The sequence below is a fragment of the Solanum pennellii genome, chromosome 3 (genome assembly GCF_001406875.1).
Source record: "Solanum pennellii chromosome 3, SPENNV200".
In the NCBI taxonomy this organism is placed as follows: Eukaryota; Viridiplantae; Streptophyta; class Magnoliopsida; order Solanales; family Solanaceae; genus Solanum; species Solanum pennellii.
Genome location: NC_028639.1, coordinates 67,709,013 through 67,734,905, shown reverse-complemented (window position 1 = coordinate 67,734,905; position 25,893 = coordinate 67,709,013). Strand labels below are relative to the sequence as shown.

The 25,893-nt window shown below is 31.6% G+C and overlaps 5 protein-coding genes across 5 annotated transcripts; 3 read left to right on the top strand and 2 right to left on the bottom strand.

The window, feature by feature from the left end:
• Window positions 1-2,826: 2,826 nt before the first annotated feature.
• Window positions 2,827-3,792, bottom strand: LOC107014083 (17.5 kDa class I heat shock protein-like). Its single transcript, XM_015213947.2, has 2 exons — window positions 3,584-3,792; window positions 2,827-3,440 (listed from the first exon to the last, which is right to left on the bottom strand). Exons 1-2 carry the CDS (start codon window positions 3,696-3,698, stop codon window positions 2,926-2,928), a joined length of 630 nt encoding a protein of 209 aa, XP_015069433.1. The 5' UTR covers window positions 3,699-3,792; the 3' UTR covers window positions 2,827-2,925.
• A 2,143-nt stretch (window positions 3,793-5,935) lies between these two features.
• Window positions 5,936-7,663, top strand: LOC107013763 (putative F-box protein At5g55150). Its single transcript, XM_015213641.2, has one exon. The coding sequence runs from the start codon at window positions 6,145-6,147 to the stop codon at window positions 7,309-7,311; it is 1,167 nt and encodes a 388-aa protein (XP_015069127.1). The 5' UTR covers window positions 5,936-6,144; the 3' UTR covers window positions 7,312-7,663.
• Window positions 7,664-8,770: 1,107 nt separating this feature from the next.
• Window positions 8,771-11,422, bottom strand: LOC107013865 (probable pectate lyase P59). The gene is made up of 4 exons (XM_015213748.2): window positions 11,050-11,422; window positions 9,918-10,569; window positions 9,577-9,819; window positions 8,771-9,461 (listed from the first exon to the last, which is right to left on the bottom strand). The coding sequence occupies exons 1-4, from the start codon at window positions 11,238-11,240 to the stop codon at window positions 9,240-9,242; spliced, it is 1,308 nt and encodes a 435-aa protein (XP_015069234.1). The 5' UTR covers window positions 11,241-11,422; the 3' UTR covers window positions 8,771-9,239.
• A 507-nt stretch (window positions 11,423-11,929) lies between these two features.
• Window positions 11,930-16,216, top strand: LOC107012640 (nuclear ribonuclease Z). Its single transcript, XM_015212522.2, has 8 exons — window positions 11,930-12,182; window positions 13,107-13,539; window positions 13,648-13,718; window positions 13,941-14,036; window positions 14,279-14,392; window positions 14,969-15,037; window positions 15,184-15,258; window positions 15,829-16,216. The coding sequence occupies exons 2-8, from the start codon at window positions 13,134-13,136 to the stop codon at window positions 15,901-15,903; spliced, it is 906 nt and encodes a 301-aa protein (XP_015068008.1). The 5' UTR covers window positions 11,930-12,182; window positions 13,107-13,133; the 3' UTR covers window positions 15,904-16,216.
• Window positions 16,217-17,859: 1,643 nt separating this feature from the next.
• On the top strand, window positions 17,860-21,152 carry LOC107013880 (plant cysteine oxidase 2-like). The gene is made up of 5 exons (XM_015213761.2): window positions 17,860-18,247; window positions 19,233-19,360; window positions 19,759-19,903; window positions 20,455-20,688; window positions 20,773-21,152. The coding sequence occupies exons 1-5, from the start codon at window positions 18,022-18,024 to the stop codon at window positions 20,889-20,891; spliced, it is 852 nt and encodes a 283-aa protein (XP_015069247.1). The 5' UTR covers window positions 17,860-18,021; the 3' UTR covers window positions 20,892-21,152.
• Window positions 21,153-25,893: the final 4,741 nt, after the last annotated feature.

Sequence of the window (25,893 nt, the reverse complement as noted above, 5' to 3'; positions counted from 1 at the left end):
AGGGCAATACAAAAGTTCATTTCATAGTAGATTTCCAAAGAACTAGCTCCATGAATGTCTTAACAAGAACGTATTCAAAAATTTAAATCGTTTTTAACTGCATACGAAGAGTTAAAAAGAGTATAGAGATGCAAATCTCCTGCTTTGTAAGACACGGAACCAAAATGCTTAAAAAGATTCATGTCATATAAGGTTCGAATAACCATCAAGTGAATCCAATATAAGAACTTTTGAGTTTGTCAACACCTGGTCATGTTAATCTTCGACAAATAAAAATCAAGCTGGTTCCGAGATTTCAATAACTAAGAAATAATTTACTCCCTCCGTTTCACAAGGAATGAGATGATTTGATTTGATATGAAGTTTAAGAGTATAAAGAAAGATTTTTATATATTGTGGTTTTAAATTAAAGTTTGATTAAATGTACAAAATTACCCTTTGATCTTGTGGCCTTAAACATGCCACGTGGAAAACTGAAATTAAAATATTACCAAAACAAAAAAAAGGTCATTCTTTTTGAAACACACTAAAGAGGAAAGGAGGTCATTTCTAAATAGAGGAACTGATATTATATACCTATTTTGCCCTTATCATTACGTACTTCAAATTAATTTCAACATCAATGACTTTAATTAGAAGTGTTATAATTTAAAATTACTTTTGAAAGAGGGTCATATTTGCCCTTAAACTCTTAGAAAAGGGTCATGTTTACTTTTCGTTATCATCTAATTTTGGGTACATATTTCTTCTTGTACAGTTAAGTATTGTGTTGTAGCGCCTATATGATGGCTACGTGGTCAAATCAATTTTTAAGTCGGTTTTTGACTTATGAAAGTGTTTAACAAATATAAAAATGACTTAAAATAAGTTAAGAACTTAAACGTGATTTGAATAGATAATATATACATTACCATGCTACAATGTAATATATCTAAATGATGATAAGTGGGAAATACATTATCACAAATACTGCCGTGTATCTGAAATTGATCCAACCAATATTTTCTACGCACAGTCTTATTGTGAGCTAATATTTCCTTAAACATATAGTCTTCTGTTCATATTTGGGAATGAGATAGTTTTTCAGATAATTTTTCGGTTCCTCAATCTTTTCATTCTTAATCTGTTCCTACTCTACTAAGGTTCTATTGAGAATTTTTTGACACATAATGAGACGTGACTAAAAAAATTTTCCCCATGCAAGAACAAACAGACCATATGATTGCTTTATTAACAAAAAGGTAAGTCGAATTCACTTTAATGGATGCTTGGAGCCATGGTGATTTTTTTGTTTTCACTTGTACATGTTTATAGTTTATAACGATCTAGATAAATTAAAAGTCAGTATCACAGGTCTTATTATATAATTTGGAAAAGTTCTTTTAAGTAAGTAGGATATTAGTCATTTGATGCAACATAGTACCTTTGTTGTTTTCAAAATTTTTATTTGATAAATATAGAGATTTAAGTAAATTAACACAAAGTTCTAAAATATCATATAGAGTTGTACTAATATTTAGCTTTAAAAACTTAGAAATATAGTGTATCTTTCTCTTCTTACAATGAGAATCGAATAAGTCCTTAGTTACCCCCAATTTGACTTGAATATTTGTTGCTTTGTCCTATAAATAGACCCGTCAAAAAGGGCCAATCTAGCCTCGTCCTACCCAAGCCTTGCAGATCAAGGAATTTAAAGCGCTAGGGCGGGTCGACTTTTCATTTGGAAGGACATGAAAATGTTCAATCTAATCCAACCCTAAAAGGGTCGAGGGTTGGGGAGGGCTAGCCTTTTTTCTTTCGAACTTATAATTCTATAACATCAAGAAAATGAGAAGTTCCAAACCAAAATATGACAAACAATGGTGTTGTTTCAATAATACTGACAAAAAATTTAGTGTCATTAGCATGTATTTCACATACCAGATACAAAAGCGAGTTAAGAGAGTGACAAGCAAGATGGGAGGGAGGCGGAGCACGATATTTGTCTATGTACCCTAGATACATGTGAATCTACTTGGATAGAGTGTAACAAATTAACCTAATTTGAGTCTATATATTCCGAGATACATGTATCTGGACGTAGCAAAATCTGGTAAGATTCATAATATTACAACATAGCGTATATTTAAGTAATTAGATTTTATACTAGTAGATAATTGTAAATTTCCCTTAATTAAAAAGTTTTGGCTCATGAACCAACCCCGATCAAGCCTCAAGAACGAATGACTTATATGTGTCAGACTTATAAAATCTAATTTTAAATGAACTTGAAAAATCTTATCTCAACACAAATTTCAATAATTAGTGGGTTGGGCCAGCCCCATGGGTAAGCCCATTTTAATGGTTGTACCTATAAAGTTGTTATGCAAATATTTCTGGCTATTTTGTAAAGTCCACTGCTTTTACTAAATGCAATTTTATGAAATTATTTGTAAAATTGAAATATTGACCATTATATAAAGTAATTTATCAAAATAATATGTTTTTTAAAATTTTACAAAATTAGTATAAACGTATTGCACAGTAACGTTTTAAGGTATATTTTATTTTTTTAAAAGTTGACGGCGTTAGATTGATATACGTTACTCATAACGTTTTACTCCTAAAACGTTAGTCACAATAACGTTTTAGGAGTAAAACGTTACTCAAAAAATAAGTTTTAGGAGTAAAACGTTACTCACAGTAATGTATATCAACCTAACACTGTTAGTTTTTAAAAATTGAAATATACCCTAAAACGTTACTGTGAAATATGTTTATACTAGTTTTATAAAATTTTAAAAAAAATATATTAATTTGGTAAATTATTTTATATAATGGCTTAGTTTGATAAAAAATCGTGTAAAACTAGATGATAGTTTTGAACAAAAGACTTTTATTCGTAGGTTCTCTTATGTCCATTGCACGTCGAATGAGAAATACTAATCACGAAGCTTGATTCATTTTACTTGACTTAGATTTTTTAGAAATGAAAACCCCGAACGAAAATGCAAGCACTGCTGTAATTACAATTGATTTGTTCTTCCTTAGAATTTCTTTTCCTGCAATCACTATACCTACCTCGTGCCTCTTCTTCGCCATCTTTGCATCGTGGAATTCATCGTCCTGACTCAATCCTTGTATGTCATTTTCTTTTTTCTCTGAAACATCACCATTTGAACTTTCTATTTCCTCTGTATCCTTTTGTTGATTATCTTCATGGCCTGAGCTATCATTTGCTGTCTCATCGTGTTCATTGTTTTCTGGTACTTCTTTTGGGATGATCACATACAGAATCCCGTCTTCAAGCTTCACGCTGGTATCCTCATATTTCGACTTTTCAGGTGCTTTCACTGATTTTTGAAAGCGAATAGATTTATATTCTCTTACCTTCCTTTCTCCATTTACCATTATATTGCCAAATATATCGACTTGAAGCTTTACTTCCTCCCTTTTGAACCCTTTAAACAAATTAAAAGAGCAAGATAAAAAAAAAAAAGAAAGATAAACCTCATAATTTATAATATAATATATGTTAAAACACATTACTCTGACTTGAAAATTTGTAAATTACAATGGAAATGATGAAACGAGGAAAGTATACCAGGGAGATCAATAAGAAGATAATGGTTTTGAGTATCTTCTATCCAGCTGGAAGAAGGTTCGATATCTTCGTATACCGAATTAGCCCCTCTTTTGTAATACTCATAATGTGCCATTAGTTAGACTTGTTGGATGAACTTACTGTGTAATAATTCTATTGATGAAACAGTTAGTTGATGGATATTGTTTATTTTGCTAGGAGCATTTTCAGATACCTTTTCTTGCAAGATGCTGCAAATTTTTATTCGGTTCTTTTACCCTGTATGCAAAAGCCTATATTTCTTCTTGAGAAAGGCAATGTTTTTATTCTGTGCTTTGCTTCAATTCAAATGGTAAAAAAGATTAGGATTCAAAGTTGGTCATTTATTGCTATTAATACTATTCACATTTTGACATTACACAGAGTGAGATTTACAACTGCCTCAACTTCCTCCAGATAACCACAATGGCCAAACCCCTCCATTACGATGTTGTATGTCACCTTGTGGCTTGTTGGGCGCAAATCCAACACACTATATGGTACGATTCAACTGCAATGCTTGGTTAAATGAGCCATATTAGCAAGGATGTTGCTCTATGTTGTCCTTCAGCCTATACTTCATAGCTTAGAAAAGTTCATTTTGAATTCCACAAATTATATTCTCCAAAACTTTGAATTCCATTCCACTTTATGAGTAAGGTTTCCACTATACACTTTGTATTAAACTATTAATTAGTTGGGTTTAGATAGACTGAAGTTTTAGAAAATTGCCCTAATTTTTCAACATATACTAAAAACGGAATAATAATCAATATAGACTAAACTTTGAAAAATTGAAGTTTTGTTGGTTATTTCCAATATCATGGTGAAATTAGGGCAATTTTCTAAACTTTAGTCCACTGTCTAAACCCAATTATTATTAATCAAAATTACATGTATCGCGCTCTTAATTGATGAATAGTAGCATCATTAGACCGTACATCTTTTTTGGTATATTCACATAATAGATAAGAGCATAAATTGAAATATTATGGAGCTACAAAGATAGTTATTAAATCGTTAGCACGAGGATAATTGTCAATTGATAAATGAATTATTTATATAATCATGAAAACATTGCACTATTAGATATTTAAAACGACATTTTATACACATATAAAGTATTACTAACCTTTGACTTCCACAGTTAGTTGGGTGATAACCTCAATAGTATCGTGAAACAGTTGTAAAGTTTTATACACAAACATAGACATTTATAGATTATAAAAAAAAACATGAAAAATATTTAAAAAAACTGCGGTCACATCCAAAGCAATACGTCTTTTTTGCGATTTTAAAATCACATACTTTCTTTTTCACCTCTTTCAAGATTTTCATGAAAATTTTAAAAAAAAGTTGTGTTTTCGCTACCAAATATGATATGAGTAACCATATCACTCGAACACATCTTATTGGAACTATTTGTAGATTTTTATTTTCCGTATATATAATTTCATCAAACATTTTACATAATTATTTAAAGGTATCTAAATTTTTTTAGTATTATCTAATTATTTAATTGTACATGTTTATAGTTTATAACGATATAGATAAATTAAAAGTTAATATCACATGTCTTATTATATAACTTGGGAAATCTCTTTTAAAGAAATAAAATATTAGTCATTTGATGCATATAGTACCTTGATTTTTGTTGTCAAATTTTTTATAGATAAATATAAAAATTTCAGTAATTTAATTTAAAGTTCTAAAATATCACATAAAGTTACACTATCATTTAACTTTACAAACTTAGAAATTTGAACTATATATGAAAATAATGAACTTTTAAAACTATTCATTGTAACTTAGTAATGCACGTAGTAATTTTTCTTGTGGTTATAACAAGTGTTTTGCAAAAGAATTAAAATATCTTTTTTTGATGATATGATAAGAAGATTGAATGCATTTCCATATCACTAAACAAGAATTTTCAAAATGTTAATATTAAATAAATTGGAAATGGTATTTAACTTTATACATTATAATTTTTGTTATCATTATAAATAATATGTTTCATTTTTCATATTTAGTTTGAGTTGTTCGAAGAATTAAGTGAACAAATTAGGTTAAAGTTTGTACATTTCACTAATTAGTTTATATAACTCACTTGTTAGTTTTTATTTTTGTTGTATATTTGGTCTCCATTTGTTTATTTTTCTTCACACTGGTTTTAACTTTATATATCATATTAGTTTTTTTTTTTCTGAATCAATTATTCTGTTTAGTCCGCCAAAAATAGAGTTTGATCTTTTGAAGATGCTTTATAGTTTTGCATCTACAAAAAACTACAAGTGTGAAATTTTACTTATGGTATATTTAGATTATGTTCCAATTATACTACTAAATTATAATTGGAACATAATTTAAATATATATGATGTAAAATTAGATTCCTATTAGTGTTTGAAGTGGGCTTCTGTACTCAGAATCCGATCTTAATTGGGATATATCTCTGAGTTATATATATGGCTTGTTGTAGGGTTTGTGTATTCTTCCACCAAAAACCAGAAAAACTTGAGAGAATTGCCGATATTAAGCACAATGATGTCGAATTGGTCTGAGCTTCAGTATGATCTGCTTGTTCTAATAGTACAACGTATAAATTTGATTGAGGACTACCTTACTTTTGGGACTGTTTGCAAATCTTGGCAATGCGCCGCCACCAAGGAAAATTTCAACAGTGACCTGCCTAGAATTCCGTGGTTGATGTTAGCAGAGGATGAAGACAATTCCTGTAGAAAATTCTTCAGCCTCTACAATGGCATGATTTTAAACAAGAGGGTTCCGAAAGCCATAGGAAAACGATGTCTAGAGTCTATGGGATGGCTAATCACAACCGGGAAAGATGATAGTGAAACAAGTCTGCTACATCCCTTCTCGGGTGTTGAGATCGAGTTGCCCCATCCAAATACTACCAAAAATTATGAAGACCATGAGGTAGGCTATCCATGGACTTTTTTTCACAAAGCAGTTTTATCAGCTAGTCCTTCTCATACATCGAACTACATTCTCGCTGCGATTGACGGAAATATGAAATTCTTCAGTTTTTGGAGGCCAGGAGATTTGAGATGGACTAGGATTGACGACGTAAACTCTCCCTATAAACATATACATCGTGATCTGGTCTATTATACTGAAAATTTTTATGCAGTTGATTGGAGTGGCCGTGTGTTAGTCTATGATGTTACTGGTTCTAGTCCCACTCACTCTCAAATAGTAGCCATCTTACCACCCCATCACAAGGGAGACGAGTTCTATATCCTAGAATCAATGGGGTCATTATTTGTAGTTGTGCGCTACGGTGTAAAAAGTAGGGCGCCTATCAGAGAAGATAGTAGCAGGATTTCATTAACACCAATATATGAAGATGATAACGATGGTGAAACTTATGGGACAACAAGTTTTGGAGTTTTTGAGGTCGATTTAGCTGCTGGAAGATTGAGGGAAACCAAGGAAGTAGGGGACAGAGCTCTTTTTTTGGGTGCTAATGCATCTATCTCAGTACAGGCTTCACATTTTCCAGGGGTCAAGCCCAACCATATTTATTATACTGATGATTTTGTGGAATCATACCTCTCCTATGAAGAAGGGGGTGGCATGGATATGGGTGTTTATAACATAGCAAATTGCAGCTTTGAGCCTCACTACAACGGCGTTTCTCTCAGTCGTGTTTGTCCACCGATTTGGGTCACTCCAACTCTGTATTGATCTGTATTGCTTGCTTCCATTTTATATTATGTATTTGGAGAATGTTTCATAATTTATTTTATGCAAAACCATTTTCCTTGTTGAGCACCATAAGTTATATATATGTATAGATTTATGTATATGTTTAGATTTATAATAGGTTCAGAACTGAAATTGGTTAGCAGAAAAGAAGAAATAAAGGGAGAGAACAAGTCATCTGATGTTGATGCTCTACTATGATGCTTTAAGCTGATGTTTGTTTTGAAATTATTCTATAATAAATGGATGACAGTATCATTACCTTTTAGTGTAATGCTTATGTTTTCCAATTGAAGTGGCATGGTACTGTGTAACTTCTCAGTGTTCCTTTCAATCTCAAATGTCAAATAGAGCTTCTTCTTAGATTGATTTTCTTAGAACAATGGTGATATCATTCGTCTATGGTGTCTGTGAATTTTATCTTTCTGTTATAACTCGTGTTTTATGGGAGTTGCTTCAAATTTTTTCTTTCTGCTAAAAGTTGTGTTTTATGGGAGTTGCTTCCCAATTTCAGGATAAGTTAGCAAATGATAAGTTCAGCTACATTAAGATTTCTTTACTGCACAGTGTAGCTTTCTGAATCCAGTAGAGTTGGGCACTAAGTTAGTTATAGCCATTGTGCTATTATAACCATTTATTAACTGCCTGACTTTTTCTTTGATTAATTGGAAATCCAATGATCTAATCCAGTTAAGTTATTAATGAGCCATTTGGTTTCTTGGACTTTTACTCTTTAGAGCTGTTGAATTTCTGCTCTATATGTTTTTGGCCTCCAGGGCTTTTGCTCTTTTGTTTTCTATAAATGTGTATCAGTTTGTTTTGCAATATACAAAGGTGTGTGCTGCTGGAGTTCATAATATATCTGTTATGTAGAAGGGGGCGGCTTGGATATGGGAGTTTTTAGTTCAGCAAATGGCTCAGCTTCGAGCCTCACTATAGCCGTGTGTGATGTTGTCCCTCAGTCATGTTTGTACAACAATTTGGGTCACTCCAACCTTGTATTGATCCGTGTTTCTTTCATTTTATATTATGTTTTCGGAGAATGTTTTGTAATTCATTTTACACTTTAACTCTTTTCCTTGTTGAACTTCATAAGACTTATTATTGACTTGTGACCTTGATGAATATGCTTCATGGCTATGACTATTGTGTAGGTATGAGTCGTATAGAACTTTCTGCAATGAAGCGTCCACGGAGGTACAGAGAGATTGCAATGTGCAGGTTTTCTGTTCATCCCCACTTGTTTCTTTGGTGAGTTTCTTTATGCTGAGAAATTCTCTCAATTCACTCTCTCTTTCAACATGCAAATTTGTAGATTTTTAGATGCTTATTCTGGGGCGTCATATTTATGAATTAGTTACACACGGTACTAATAAAGGAAGCAACCTCTAACATTTTACTCATCAATAACTAAAACATCCAGGCCTGATTGGGGATATAATAACAGGAATGAATTTTAACTATCACAAAACAGTTACATGTAATAAGCTGAGGACACTGTTGTAATAAAACAATGTCTCTAATCAATTTTTTTTTATTTTATCCCTCCATAGAAGCTCCCACTCTTTTTGTTCCCTTGAGATTCGATCTCACCACTTTGGGATGAAAGTGAAGTGCGAGCTACTTACTATTCAAGCAACTCCCTCTGGAATGTCCTTAGTCAGGGAAAATAATCACCGCAACTAGTAATAACGTTTGATTAATATTTCTCTACTATATTAGTACACGAAAAACAAAATTATTGAAGAACTTATAGAAGCCAATGTACAATACTCACACTCATTCTCCTTCAGTCTAACGACCAGCTTGGTAAATAAGAGGAGAAAGGGAGCAGATCGCTAACTCTATACACTTTATAGGTACTATTTGTATTGTAAACATCTTATTTTGTTGCTGAGGCTGAAAATGCTCTAACAAGGCCTTCCCTCAATGCATTTGAGAGAGCCTGAAAATTGCGTCAGGCTGCTCACGGATGATCCTGGCTTGGAGGTGATCATATCAGGACCTTTCAAGAATGCATGTTTTGGATCTCCAGATTCTACGAAGAATGCTCCGTTCATCATAAGATCTCCCTGTGATTTCCACACCCAATTCTTCCACACATTCTCGGGTGCATAGTCTCTTTTGGTCACCTACATAGAGGTAGAAAATTGGGTATACGTGATACGTCAGTTATCTATTAGGCGTGTTCCGTTGTGCTGTTTTTGGAGAGTTAGTGAGAAAAAATTAATGTTTTTGCGTGTTTACCTCTTTGGCATTAGGATTTGGAGGAGCGATAAAACGATTCCCCTGGCTAAGGATGGTGGGATGCATGCTTCCTCCAATGGCATACATAAGCCAATGTGTGTAATCATTGTTGACAACATGAACAAATCCCCATCTAACTCTCGGCATCCTCTGTGTCAAACCGTGCCCAAAGTGATTGAATGCAAGTGTTATTTGCATAACAGAGTCCCCTGAGGCAGTATCACTGGCACCAAACAACATGACCTACAAAATTTAAGCAAGAATATCAAAGGTTTGTCTTTCATTCTCAATTGAAAAAAAAAACTCAAGTAGATAGGAGTTGGAATTTGGAGATGATTTACGTCATTATGCTTGGTGAAATGGCAATTGGAAATGGTAATGGCAGTGGAACCCTCAACAGCATCAATTAGACCATCCTGACAATTGGACATGGAAATGTGATCGATCCAAACATTTGTTGATCCAAAGATTGAAATGCCATCACCATCACTTTTCGATCGATAACCATAATGACTGACAGAGTCTCTAATTAACCCACCACTACCAGCCTTAGTATCATGAATGTGAAGGTTACTAATAATCACATTGTGTATAAACTGTAACATAAGGCCACCACCATGAGCAATGTGTACTTGCCTTCCTCGAGCATCAATCGTCTTGTTGCTTGTCATGATAAGCTCCTGGTTAAGCTTAATTACCATGTTCTCAGCAAATATAATCCAAAGTGGCTCCGGCTGGATGACAGCGTGGCGCAATGTGCCCGGCTTAGGATTAACTAACTCGTTGTCTGAATTGTCCATCACTACATAGATTTTTCCACCTTTGCCTCCCGTTGTCTTGCGGCCAAAGCCAAGGACGCAATCTGTTAGTTTCATGCGGTTACGAGCCCAGTTTGGATCACACCTCCAGCACTGGTCGATAGGATTAGTAGCCATGCATTGTCCGCTGTACCTTTGCAGGTCCCTTCTTCTGCTTTTGCTGCCTCGTACAGCCCTTTTCAAAATTTAGGCTCAGTTAATAATTTATCGTATATAATAATACTAGAGTCCTCCTCTTGGATTAAAATGTTGCATTCAACTTGCATGCTTAATTTCCTACTCAGCTCCAAATAGAAAAAATGAAAAGGGTGATAAAGAAATGAACTTTTGAGTATTAACTTTCTTACTATATATGCCTTAACTTGTGAAGATTGTCGAAGGTCATATAAGGAGATAAATTGTCATCCATTCTCCGGATCATGTGGGACTAATAATACCTTTGCACGCCTATACTTGACATTTGACAACTTGAGTGTGGATAATATGGTGGCCTAACGTTGGGTGAAACAGAATTGATTGGTCCTAAGTATTTTGATATCATGTTGAAAAAATAGATCTTATACCTAACTTATTTCCATAAGTATATGTAGCCACGCGGAAATAGAAGGCCTTAGCCCAATATATAATATAAAGTAAGCAATGAGAGGGAACTTACTTGTCAACTTGGTAGTTAAGATGGTCAGCAACAATCTTAGGATTAGGATTATAGGCATGTCGAGCGGCCTTCTTTGCTTGCTGGGCTCGCTTCTTCCACACCTCATCAAATTCCTTAATATGTGCCTCAATGCTAACAACTAAAACAACCAAAACAAAGAATAAAAACAAATTACGTTTTGTCAATCCCATTTTTGATAATCATACGTACAAATTATATTGTGTTTCCCTAATTGATGGTAAATTTATCTCTCTTATTTTTCTTTGTTTAAGTTTAAAAGTGAATGATTTCGATAGAATTCAGCTTAATATCCTCCATACTTGTGAGGCAAGAACAGAGGAAGTAAATTATGAAGTTGTGAGGGAAAAGTGGAGAACCACTTTCTAATTTATAATGAGATAATATATCGCCTTCTAAATTAGTGACGATGGATTTTATTTCAACATGTGAAAGAAAGGATATTAGAACTACTATCTTTTCTCCACCCTTTTTACAGGCTAAGAATACGCCCACTAACTAGTGTTAATAAAAAAATCCATGAAAAAGATTACTATATTTGAAATCAAATCAAATATGATAGATTTTATAGAATTCAATATCAAATTAAAAGAAATACTCGATCAGCTTTTCAAGTGACTCAAGATAATTTGGTGATGCATTTTGTCAATATTGATTACGTACGACTTTTCTCTTTAACATTTTCTTTTATAATTTTGTTAAATTTAATAATTAGAGTTCATTAAATAATTGATTGAGATAAGAAAAACTAGAAATGACCATGGAGCGGGGCGATTGCGAGGGCATACCTACATAAATTCACGAAGAGTTTATTCCGCACCGCACCCGCAATTATGTAATCCCTACCAAAAACATTTCTTTCTTTTTGTAACTAAAGGACTAAAACCGTTCAAATATATATTGAAGTAACTATTTTAAACCTTACCTCAAACATAAGGGATCAGTTTAGTAATTTTAATTGAATCCACCTCCTCAAAAACCCAAACCCCTCTTCTTCCTCTGCCCTAGTACCGTACTCTCACCGGGAAATCCTTACCGGAAAAACACCTCAAAATCAACCTGCGGCAACCAACTTACATTCAGAGCTTCGCCTTCGTCCCTCGTCACTGTATACTGTAAGGCTCTACCCTCACCTCTTTCTAATGACTAATATAGATTCTATTTGTTCAAGCAGTTTGATACTTCATGATTTTTTTTTGTTCTTGTAAATTGGTTGAGCTTTAGAAACTACTCTGGTTGAGCTTCCCTAAGAAGTCTAGCAATATTTTCTCGTTCATGGGATGACATACTCTCAAATTTTCTCTTCGTCACCTCTAGGAGTACTAATTTTCTCTCTCTTGATTTCTCTTCGTCCTTTTCTCACTTCAACAATTGGAATTCGAAGATCTCTACAGCTAATTTGTGCTTCAATTTGATCTCACTCGAATCTCTACCGCTACTTCAATCATTGATTCGGTTCGGAGAGTTCTCATATTCATCGTTGAAAATGGTGAGTCTGTTAGTTTCAATCTGTTCAACATTACATCACGGCTTAGATATGATTCAAATCGGATTCGGTTTGGTTGCGGTAACTGATCACCCTCTCCAGGATAACACAATTCTGTCTCGTATTCATGAGTTTTGAGTGTTAGGTCTATTATTAGTTAATTTGAGATCTGTCACTTTGTTAATCACCAACTTAATTTCGTTTCCTGTTTGTGTTTTTTCAATCTCGAATTGAAAATGACGACTCAGCCTCTGAGATTGGAGATTAAGTGGTGTACTTGAAAATGTTTATATACTTCATATATGTGCCACTAATGCATTTTGTGCTGATTGTAATTATTGATTCAGAGGAAACTTGCTCAAAGATCAGAAAGGGTAAAGTGTGTGGATTCCTTATAGATATAAAGGATTCATTTACTTTGTAATATTTCAGTACTAGTTTGGTACTGAATGGCTTTCTTTACTAAAATTTACGATAACTTATATCATTAAATGAAAAAGGAAGTGTATAGTGTCCTTCTAAAGTTTTATTTTATCGTCCAAATCTCTTCCAGAGTTGAAGTCCATCAGTGTTACACAAAATGGAGGATAAAACAACAAAAGATTCTGAATCGATCAACTCAAATCGGAGGGGTAACAGTAGCCAGAAGAGGGAAAGGGGCTTGCAAATTGAAGGATACTCGCTAGAAGGGATATCAATAGCAGGTCATGAGACGTGCATAATAGTTCCCTCGCTTAACTTAGCCTTTGATATTGGCAAGTGTCCTCAGCGTGCCATCTCCCAGCAGTTCCTTTTCATTTCTCATGGCCACATGGACCACATAGGAGGACTGCCTATGTATGTTGCGACTCGTTCCCTTTACAGAATGAGACCTCCTACTGTTATTGTACCAAAAGTAATCAAAGAAAGTGTAGAGAAGCTTTTTGAAGCTCACCGAGCTATGGATCACTCAGAACTGAACCATACTTTGATTGGGTTGGATGTGGGTAAAAATCTACTTGTATTGATTATATAGCCCTCCTTATTAGTTATTACAAAGTTGGAGTTAGCTCTAATTTCACAATTTAAGTGAATATGTGTTTGTGCATACACAGGGGAAGAATTCTACTTGAGGAAAGATCTTAAAGTTAGAGCATTCAAGACTTATCATGTCATTCCTAGCCAGGTTGAGTACTTCCCTTTATGCTCTGAGTTTCAATTGCTTATTTTCCCTGCCCATGCTTCTTTTTTGTCTGTATTAAGTGGATTCAAAACAAAAAATGTGCTTTGTACTTTCTACGAGAGGAAGCAGCTGCTACAGTCGGATGTTATGACCTTTGCATTTTGATCTCTTCTTATATTACTGTTGTCTATTTGAGGTTTTGATCACCTGGATTTTATGGTGCAGGGTTATATAGTATATTCAATCAAGCAGAAGCTTAAGCAAGAATATGTTGGCCTTCCAGGAGATGAGATTAAGAAGTTAAAGTTATCAGGTGTGGAGGTCTGTCCTGATATCATAATTGGTTAGGAATTTATCTGATTGCATTTGTTTCTTAAGGTTTGTTTAAATTCCAACCCAAGGGGTGCTTTTACATTGAGCAATTTCTTTTTGACACAGGTGCATCATGCACCTGTGCAGCCTTTTTTCGTATATAATCTTGCACAACAATGCATCTTCAACAAACTTCCTGCATATCTTATGTATCACAGTATCAGTATGACAAAGATTCTTTATTTTTACAGATCACGAACACTTCAACAGCACCTGAAATTGCATTTACAGGAGATACAATGTCAGACTTCATCAAGGATCCCAAAAATGTTGATGTTTTGAGGGCAAAAATCCTCATAATGGAGGTAAATTTCATGTCTTCAACACCTGCCAAAAATGTACCTCGTCTGAAACATGACGCTCAATTTCTGCGACTAGTTGTAGCCGTTATTTTCTCCCTTGAAAGAATAGTTTCATGATGAGGTTTATGTGGTTCTTCTACTTCTGGTCTATATCTAATATACACTATCTGGACATAAGGCCTTGAGGACCACTGTTTTATTTTTAACATTCTTACTGCCTATCGTGTCATCTTCTACTTATGACACAATGCTGAGTTATTTTTAGAAGGTCTCCTATGCATCTCTGTATAATCCAACTATATCAACCGCATGAATTCATCAACTTATGGAGTTAACAAAGTTGCCGACTAGTATGTATCACTTATCCTTATGACGACGTCACAATTGGATTAACTAATTAGCCTATTAATCTCTTACCAATAACATACGCTCGGAGAGCATCGTTGCTTGCGTTGACTCTTATGTAAATAACATCATAGCTGATACAGTAGAATTGGCAGTGGAAAGATCTTTAGTTCAATTTGCCTTTTCAACATTACTGGTTCCAGAGATATAAGTTCTTCTTTTGTGATTCTCCAGAGCACTTATGTGGAGGACAAAACGACAGCAGATAATGCAAGAGAATATGGACATACTCATCTGTCTGAGGTGATTCTTTTTGTATTATTTCCTGATAATCACTTCTGATTAACCCAAGATTTCACTGGAAGTTAGAAAAATAAAATCCTGAATGTGTTATAAAATTATTAGAAGTCTGATATACCTCTCTTTATGCGTTGATGACATCCTACCAGATTATCAATTTCGCAGACATGTTTCAGAACAAAGCCATCCTCTTAATCCACTTTTCGGCCCGATATCAGTTGGATGTAAGTTTGATTCTCTTTCTCTCTCTTGATGCACACACCAAGCTGTCACCAAATCTAACCAAGTGTCCTAGATTCAGAACTTCTAGAAACTACTCTGGTTGAGCTTCCCTAAGAAGTCCAGCAATATTTTCTTGTTCACAGGATGACACTCTCAAATTTTTACTCTGTCTCTCTCTCTCTCTCTCTCTCTCTCTCTCTTTACCATTTTGGTTTGTGGAAAGTTGGTAAATAGGATAGAAATGGAATTCAACTGTGTTTAATTTCTTATGTCTGTCTTCACTATGTTGGTCGTAACTATCCACTTGTGGTCTCTTTACACACTCCCAAAGACCAATTAATAACATGCAATTTAATAATTTTTATCATATTTTTACAACATTAGTGCTTCCATACAGCATTTTGGAACCCTATCATTATTTGTGGTAGGAATATGTGTTAGGAAATGTGGCTTCCTACCATTTCATGTTCTCAAGGTTTACCAATTAATCGATCTTCCCCAGGATCAAATTCTAGGACCATCTTGTTTCATTGCTTTTATACCATTATAACAAATAACAATTCACTTATCAGGTTATTCAGGAGGCTATTTCTGCAATACCTCCACCTTTGGCAGGCAGAGTTTTTGCGCTTACAGAAGGCTTTTGATGCAACACCAAATCTATGCATCTGGTTTTTTGGACATCTCCTTTCCTTTCCCCTCCCCTATGATTGGCTGATTTTTCAAAGAGCAGTAATGATGAAGAAATTTTTTGCTATGGAAGTTAGGTTGTAATAGCTTAAAACTAAGCCAGATCCAGTTCAATCTGATATATTATGGTCCTCTGGGCCCTGGGGACATCTGCATTTTTGGGGGAAAATCTGATTTGTATTTATCGATTAATGTCAGCAGTCAGCAGATATTATTTTATGCATGAAATTACTCAGATGGAAATCGTAATACTGATAATCTGATAGCTAAGCCTCAATCTCATCAGTGTATTTCTTTGAAAGAGAGAGGAATGGTGTATACTTAATATTATATCCTTTAGTATTAATTTTCTATTTCGAAATATCAGCATTTAGTCTGAGGAAGAGAGTACTAAGATCAGAAAGCTACTGCAAAGGCAACCAAAACCATAGTTTTCGATCCAAGTATAGGTGCAAATGGAGCAACCCTGGCAAAACTGTAAGCATGGGCGGAGCTAGGGTAACCAAGTATATACAAGTTATTTTTTTTATTATTGCAATAATAGGGACTTTCAATGGAATTGGGGAATTGGGCTATTAATGGGAGTGAATGTCTGAGATTTTAGTAAGATTCATTACTTGGAAGTCTTATAAAAATTAATGCTTTGAAAGATCTGGCAAATCCCCAACCAAGATAAGTGATAGTAGTTGACAGATTTTTATTTAATAGTAACGTAAACGCATTACATTTGTACGTACATACTAATACGTCGATGACATTTGAAAGAAGCATGACACACACAGGGAAGATTGGAAAAATAAACTGAATTAACCTATGGACTATGGTTAATGGCCATAAGGTGTGATAATAATTCAACGAAATACACAAGTGGATACAGCACAATTGAATTTTAAGCATCAACAAACTCATTCTTCACTTGGAGTAATGATTATACAAGAATATATAGTGAAATACGTGTGAATATGAAAATTGCTGAACATATTCCAACATCTCAACGGACAAAATTGAAGTACAATTTAAAATTAAGACACGCTTCCAAATTACCATTTTTTATTAAAATACAATTCTTTCATTTCACTCTTTTACGTGGCGTATATTTAAGATCACAAAGTATAAACTTTAAGTCATAACACTATTTTTTCAAACTTCAAGTTAAATTCTCCTTTTTTAAAACAAACAATTTATTTTTTTTAAAGATAAGCGTTACAATTAAAGGGTTGGCTTCAGAACAACACGTATATCATTACGTCAATTTTTTGTCACAATGGTGTGTGTAAGCCGTTAAAATTAGTCATGTCTTAGAATAATTGGAGAGAGCTTTCCAAATTGATAAAAATCCACTGTCTATTGTAGCACATAGTAATGGTTTTGCATGGCCCCTGGTTTAGTAACCTTTGACTTCCACAATTAGTTGAGTAATAACGTAAAATTAAATCTGTCTATACCCATTTACTTTTTCTTTTTTAATTTTTGTTTCAAAAAATTTAATTTTCTTATCATCACAACTAATTTAATTTTAAGATTATTTCTTAATAAAATAATTTATCTACACTAAGATAAAAAATTTTAGTGTTAAATCGGATATAATTTTTTTAGTGTTAAATCGGATAGTATCGCTTAGGAAAAAATGTTTTTTATTAATTTAAATGACATATTTTATTTTTTGATACAGTTCGATCAAAAATTTATGCATGAAATCTTTAAAAAATTAAATAAAATTTTTATATTTGTAAATTACGTAAAAAGTATTATAAATCACAATAATTTAACAATCCAAAAAATTTAAAAAATATATGACAAATTTACGATCAAAATTATTTAAATCTTAAAATTTAAAATATTGTCACATAAATTTAGACAGCGAGACTAATACTTTTCATTATAAAATCCTTGTAGTTTTACAGCTATCAAACAACATCCCCACCACCTGGCTACTTACGTACCTACTTATCTCCACCAGCCCCCAAATATATATAGATCGATGCCCATCAAGATTAACTTGCAGTAAATTGGAACACTAATTTTCAAATTTAATTTCTTTTGAGTTCTCTCTGTGTATTAATTAATTTTCCTGCATGAATATTGGGAAGATTTTGCTAAGTAAAAAAAGTATATCAGGACATAATTCTTCTAATAAATCGAAGAAGAGGAAAAAGAAGAAGATGGAACTTGAAAAAAGAAAGAGTTCAAGGGAGAATATGGTTCAAAAGTTGTATGATACTTGCAAGCAAATATTTGCAAATGGTAAGGCTGGCTATGTCCCTCCTCCTCATGACATCCAACGACTAAAATCCTTATTAGGTATGTATCTATGTCTAATTTTAATCGTTCGCGATCGTAATCAGAATTTTTACTTTAAAATAATCATACATGAAAAATAATCATACATGAAAAGTTTAAAGATTTCAATATGTTTGATTTTACTTACTTTTTACCGTAGTTAAGATTTGCGTTTCAAAAACATATATATATATATTTAAAAAGCTTAAAGATTTCAACGTTTTAATATATTGCAATTATTTATCTTAATTTGTGTTTCGAGTTCAAACTCTTTGAATATTAACACGATAAAAAAAAGTATGGATAAATTGAATATACATTTTCGTAATTTCACATTCAGATCTCAAAGTTTAAGTTTTGAATCTATTACTCTTTTTTCTTGTCTTGTTCTTTTTATTTATTTTAATTGGATATTGATGTGACATTTTACCAAGTGAATGATTTATTACAAGTGTTTGGAATTTAGGAGCCATTACTTTCGTCTATTTGTTGACTGCGTACGTACTCTCTTTCAAAAAATTTAAATCTCACTACGTAGCTTAATTAATTAATTAATTAATGAGCTAATGAAGCTTAGCTTGTTACATACGCCTAAATAAACTTCATCCTAAACGCCAGATTGTGTCGGTTTGTATATATCTCTATTAAATTGCTTACCCATGACATTTTTATTTTTTAAAAATTTAAAATATATATATGGGAGATAAGTATTATAATTTCAAAATCGAACTTTATAAAGTAAAAAATATTCTAGTGTACTAATTTCATAAATTCAATTAAATCTCTCAATTTACCTCTTCCTTATATTTCCTTCTGTTTTTTTTTTAATCTCTTTTCGAGATGTAATCATATATACTTCGTTATGTAAATGACTTAATTTTATAACTTTATGAAATTAATTCATAAGCCATTAGTGAAAGAGTATGTACGACATAATGCAAATGCACCAAAAGTTTGTTATATTTGCCTAATTATTTATAACTTTGTATTATACAACGTATGGCAGATAGTCTTGAACCAAAAGATTTCAAGTTTACAGCACCAAGCTTGGAATTTTCAAGTACAAATCCTCCTGGAACCGTGGAAGCTCCTCTTGTTACCTACATTAAGATCCACGAATGCAACAAATTTTCGGTAATTATTTTTAAAGAAGTCGAAACGTCAAAAAATCATCTAAAGTATTTGTTTATTTTGGAGTTTTCTATCCTAATTATCATATGTTTTACTTTTCTTATCTAAATTATTACAATTATTTATCAAAACATACACCTCAATTATCAGTTTGTTCCTTTTTTTCTACATGAAGTATCATCATTTATATTTCAGGTTTAGAAAGTGAAATGCTGATAGTTGAGGGGTAGTGTATCAATAAATATTTCGTGATAGTTCGGATATGAAATTTAAAAAATTGAGATATTTTAGGTGTATTAGTATATCCTTCACACTATTTTTATTTTAAATAAAATAATAATTTGTTGGTGTTGTGGAAGAAATTTAATTAATTAGTTTGAACTCATTTTTTCAAAGTGTAGATTGGGATCTTCTGTTTGCCACCTTCAGGAGTAATTCCTCTTCATAATCATCCTGGCATGACTGTGTTCTGCAAGCTTCTAGCAGGAACCATGCACGCCACGTCATATGATTGGGTGCAAAATCACAACCACCAGGCTAACCACGGTAAAAAATAATTTTTAATTTTACATATATAGAATTAATTAACATGATAATTAAGTAATTTACTACTCCCTCAGTCCACATTTAATTATCATGACTTTCTTTATTAGAGTCAAATTATAAGAACTTACACGATGTATTTTTTTATCATATTGATATACAAAAAATTGTAATTTATAGTATTTTTCGTATAGTTTTTGAACATTTAAAGTTTTTTTTTAATATCAAATTAACATAATTTATTATAAATTAGTCAAATTAATTTTTAAAAAACATAACATGACAATTGCAAGTGGACTTAATGCATAATTGACACTTGTCACAATAGAGCATGCGTCGATTTTTATATTTACTCATGGTATAAATAATGTTTACACTATCAGCACTAAAAAGTTCATTATGTATCAAATAATTACTATATATGTATAGCCTGGTCCTTTTTTTTCAATTTTGTTTGTCGCTAAAGACGACACATATTGGCAATATACATCCATTAGCATCGCACATGACATGTTTAATTAAGACGCTAAATTTAAAAAATATGTTTCTTATAGATCGCGGGCAACATGAATCTAGGATGAGTCTGGCAAAAGTACATATTGACGATGACTTCTCTGCACCATGCGAATCTTCAGTCCTATTTCCAGAATCAGGAGGAAATATGCATTGCTTCAAGGCAAAAACACCATGTATCCTACTTGATGTTTTAGGACCACCATACTCTGAAGCTGAAGGCCGTCATTGCACATATTATCAACATTACTCGTATGATCGCATAAGTTTATCCGGTATGAAATAATATCATTTTTCGAATAAATACTACAGTAAATCGATTTTTATTTATATTAATTTGTGAATTGGTCTTAATGCAGATGTTAATAAAGAGATGAAGGAAGATGAGGAAAGATCATATGCATGGCTTGAAGAACGAAAAGATGAGCAGTTTGTTGTGTTAGGAGGAACATATGATGGTCCTACAATCAAACTTTGAATTAAAGACCATAGCAAATGTAAATTATTAGAGTATTATTTTTGTATATTATTGTATTGATATACACATAATATACAATTTTGATACAAATAGTGTATCTTTTTTATTATATATAGTTGGCTAGGCGAATGTAATTATTTTGGCCGGCCGACCAAATATGTAACTTTCCTTATTTATAACTCTTTCAATTGATAGCCAAAATATCTTGTATTCCAATTGGTCTGTTCATTTTAGGGAAAAAATGGCTGAAGTTTAATCACATGTGTTTGTGTGGATTTAGTTATATGTGAATTAACTTATGCATATGGAAGTCCAAGGGTGGACCAACCTTGTACCGAGGTGTCAGCCGACGCTGCTTCGTCAAAATTCTTTATTTATATAAAACATGACTACGATTAAAATAAATCATAATACATGAACAAATGACTAATCTTGGCCTATTGGTTGGGCACATGAAATGTGCAGCACATCGTTTACTAAAGATCTTGCATACGCCACTGTAGAAGTCATTCCGAAGTGATTAGACTTGCAAATATTTTTAAACTATATATGAATTATGAAATATGAATTTTGATTTGAAAGGTTATTCTAACATTCAATTTTGTTCACTCCGGCCCAATGGATAACTCGATTTGGATCACTTCCAACTAAAAGGCCCACAAATGAATGGACTTGCTAAGTGTAACCGTGGGCTACAATACAAATGATGTGGGCGGCCCAGTTTTTGGGTCGCTATTTAATATTTAGCCATTGTACTTTTAAGAAAATAACCATTTTTAGTAAAAATAAACATGGGAAACTTACATAAATATACTATAATAAAAAAATATTTACCACTTATAGCAATAATAATTTTTTTCACTTGAACACTTTTAATTCATTTATAATACAAGTTTAATACATATTACAAAGAACAATTTATTATTCACATATAATATTAATTTTAATAATGAATAATACATTTATCACATATTTTATACACATATAATACAATGTGACAATTTTTTACCAAACAGACATGATATATTTCAAAAAATAATTATAATTCGTATGTATTGCATACATAATTTACTTTTAATACATATTACAGATTTAACAAAGCATTGCTATAAATGATAATAAACAAACAGTATTGCTAAAATCAATAATTATTTTTTAAAATGTATTAATTTATATAATTTTTCCAATAAACATTAAAGGTCTTTTCTAAAAAAAAAAATCTTCATGAATGGTTGACTACAGATGGCTACATTACATCAATTATTACTTATTCACCACATATCCATGTACAATAAAGTACATTTCTTATAAATAAGTATTATAGATCGATGTCATAATAGAAACTATTGATCTTTCGCTTTATAGTTCAAATTTTAATCATTTAAAACATAATTTATCACAACAAAATAAAAATTATATTATCTAGCTAGTTTAGTATATATATTTTTAACCATAAGAAATATTAAGATTACAAGAGGTAGCCATGAGAGAGGGTCATTAATTTGGAATAATTTTCGATAAAAAACTAAAATAATTAATGGAATGATGAAAAAGGTAGCTCAATGTATTAAGATTTTGCTATGTGTGAGATTCAGTAATGGATGATATTAAATAAATATAATGGCCAACCAATCTACTTAAACAAATGAAGGTATGCTTAAGCATTAATATGGCTTGGTGGTCAACTATTTAGATATATATATATATATATATGTATTCACGCCGATTTTTATTTGAATGTGAAATTGAAATGTAAAGCAAAGTCGTATCCAACTATTTTTAAAAAATATATATATATTTGTGTGTGTTTGAGGATATATAATAATTTTGACTTGGTACCACTCAAGTCCAAATTGTAAATATTTTATTACATAAAATCTAGTTCAGCTTGTATCTTAATTGGCTACTTTTTAATTAGCTGGCATGAGGAATAAATAATTTGGACTTTTGATAATTAATTGATGATCATTGACTCTTTCACACTATTCAAAAATATAGTCTGACCTACGCAAATTGTAGAATTATTGACAAGGAAAAATTTATTAAATTTGCAAAATCGTATAGCTTGAATCGATCATCCGTGAATTTCTCTCTTAAATCGTCTTAAAGAAATATTGGAAAAATTACATAAATTAATACATTTTGAAAAATAATTACTGATTTTAGCGATACTTTTTGTTTATTACCATTTATAGCAATATTGTAATAAATCTGTAATATGTATTAACCTTGTATTATAAATGAATTAACAGTGGTCAAGTGGAAAAAAAATATTATTGCTATAAATGGTAAATATTTTTTTATTATAGTATATTTATGTAAGTTTCCCAAGAATATTTGGCGACTAATAGAAGCCTAAAAGAGTCTTTTATCTAGGATTTTACTTTTTTTAATATCTCATTTGTAGCTTGGAGATGCTTCAACATTAGGATCACTATTTAATTTTCATTATTTATCTTTAGAACTTATAAAATGAAGAACATTTGATGAGAACAATATCTAATGAAGTTTCAGGACAATATTTCGATGTTCTTATCGCTGGAGCGCACAATGAAAATACTTTTTTTTTAAATATGGAGCACATATAACTTTACTAAAATATAAAAAATAAGTAGTAATTTTGCAATCCATAATTATGACAATGTAATAGATTTAATGTAAAAAGGCTTTAAAAACTTTGAAATTAGAGAGCTCAAAGTCACATATGATTATTATGAGTCCGAAAGCCTAAAGGGTACAAAATATTAATAAAAATTTTAAAATAGTATATAAAATTTTGTATTAACCAAAACGGTAAAATCGTTGCACCAACAGCGACTTACCCCACCGGAAAAAGCAAAATCGCTACCTCTGCAGCGATTTTGCAAAATGTTAATTTTTTTTTAAAAAAAAATGAAATCGCTGCCTAAGCAGCGATTTATGGAAAAAAAAGTTTTTTTTTTTACAAAATCGCTGCCTAGGTAACGATTTAAAAAAAAATTAAAATAATATTAAATCGTTGCTGGGGCAGCGGTTTTATTTTTAAAAAAAAAATTTATGAAATCGCTGCCTATTTTTTAAAAAAAAAATTTTTATTTTTGAAATCGCTGCTGGGGCAGCGATTTCCTTATTTTTTTAATTTTTTTTTAAATCGCTGCCTAAGCAGCGATTTCATTTTTTTTAAAAAAAAAATTAACATTTTGCAAAATCGCTGCGGAGGCAGCGATTTTGCTTTTTTCGGTGGGGTAAGTCGCTGTTGGTGCAGCGATTTTACCGTTTTGGTTAATATAAAATTTTATATACCGTTTTGAAATTTTTGTTAATATTTTGTACCCTTTAGGCTCCGGATTCTGATTATTATTGAATTATCGAATTTATTTAGTTGATGGTCAACTCCTTCATAATCTATTACATGGCCGCTGGCTCCTATTTTTAATTTGCTTATGTGATTATGACTGGTTTGTAACAAAGTCCTTAACTGTATTAATATATTTAAATTTGTTAGTTCTTGGATCATGTTTCTGAATAAATAAAATAGAATATCTGCATGATGAAACAACTTATTTAATAAAAAAAATTATCCCAATAATACAGTAATATAACTATATAAGATATTGAAAGGTCATTGACCAAGTGATAATTCATTAATAACATTGTCAAGGCATAACTGTTACCTATATGATAGCCATAACAACTCCTTCCTCAATTAAGTCAAAGGAGGATTCACAATTACTTCTTTCAGTTGAAAAAATAATAATAATTCAAAATTTGTATTTTACAAGTTTGAGTTCATGATTTTAGAACAATTTATTCCATTTATATTATTTATATTCATTTTGTAAACATTTTAATAAAAATATAAATAAAATTTAACGTAAAACTACTAGATTCAGATAAATCTGTAATTTGGACACAAACTATATGGATATTTATATACCATTACATCTTATTAATACGTATATGCCTCTAACCTAGCTATATATTAGGTGTGGAAACACATATACAAAAATTAAAATGAATGTACTATAGTCTATATATGACCCACAAAATCTAGGAAACTACAGGGCTTAATTATCTCTACAAAATGTGACCAAAAAGGCAATAAATAGAAGGAACAAAATCGCTACAAAATAAATTCAAATTAATCGTGAATTTTATTGCTAATTTATTGTTAAATTAATTGAAACTAACGTAACTTTTTACTAATTCATTATTAAATAAAATTATATATAGAATTTTAATTTATCCATAGTTAATTTTAATTTTTCTTTAGTAGCGAATAGAGCTTAACCTCAATCTCAAACATGATTGAAAATGGAAATAATAGAGAGGGCGGTTAATATGCTGACTTTATAATAAATTTTTCATGGTCTAAAAGCAAGAAAAGTCACTCAAACAGCTGCAAAATTTAAAAAGTGCAAGGTCAAAAGACCCCATGTTCATATCAAATCTTCCTTTAGCAAGGCTATGGGTGTTAAATCAACAAGTTGGATTGAATTTTGATCGGTTATAATTACTGCATTGAGTTGGGTTATAATACCTCCCTTGATGTAATGATTCGTCAAAAAATTAATTGAGTTGAGTTGAAGCACGTAAAAAGTCTATGTAAACAATTAAATTTTAAATTCTTTTTTTTCTATAAAGTTTATGAGTCAAACTTTTCTTTTTAATGGATCATCATCCAGTTTAATTGAAAAAAATTCAAATGATTATAATTTTATGGACTAATTTTAACGCGATTAGCAAGTGGTACTCTTCCTTGTTGAATTTGACAAAGACGTTGAAATGAAGCACATATTCACGTGACATTTAATTAAAAAAGCATAAATTGATTGTAGAACTGATAGGAGTATGTTATATTTATATATATTATTTATTATTATTATAAAGATTAAAGAGTTAGGTAGTTGCAGCAGCCAGACGAGTCGTACGCGTCCTTCAGTAAACATTTTATATAACTAAATAGAAAAAATAGAAATTAAAAAATCATCATTAATTTATCGTTAAATGACATATATCTAAT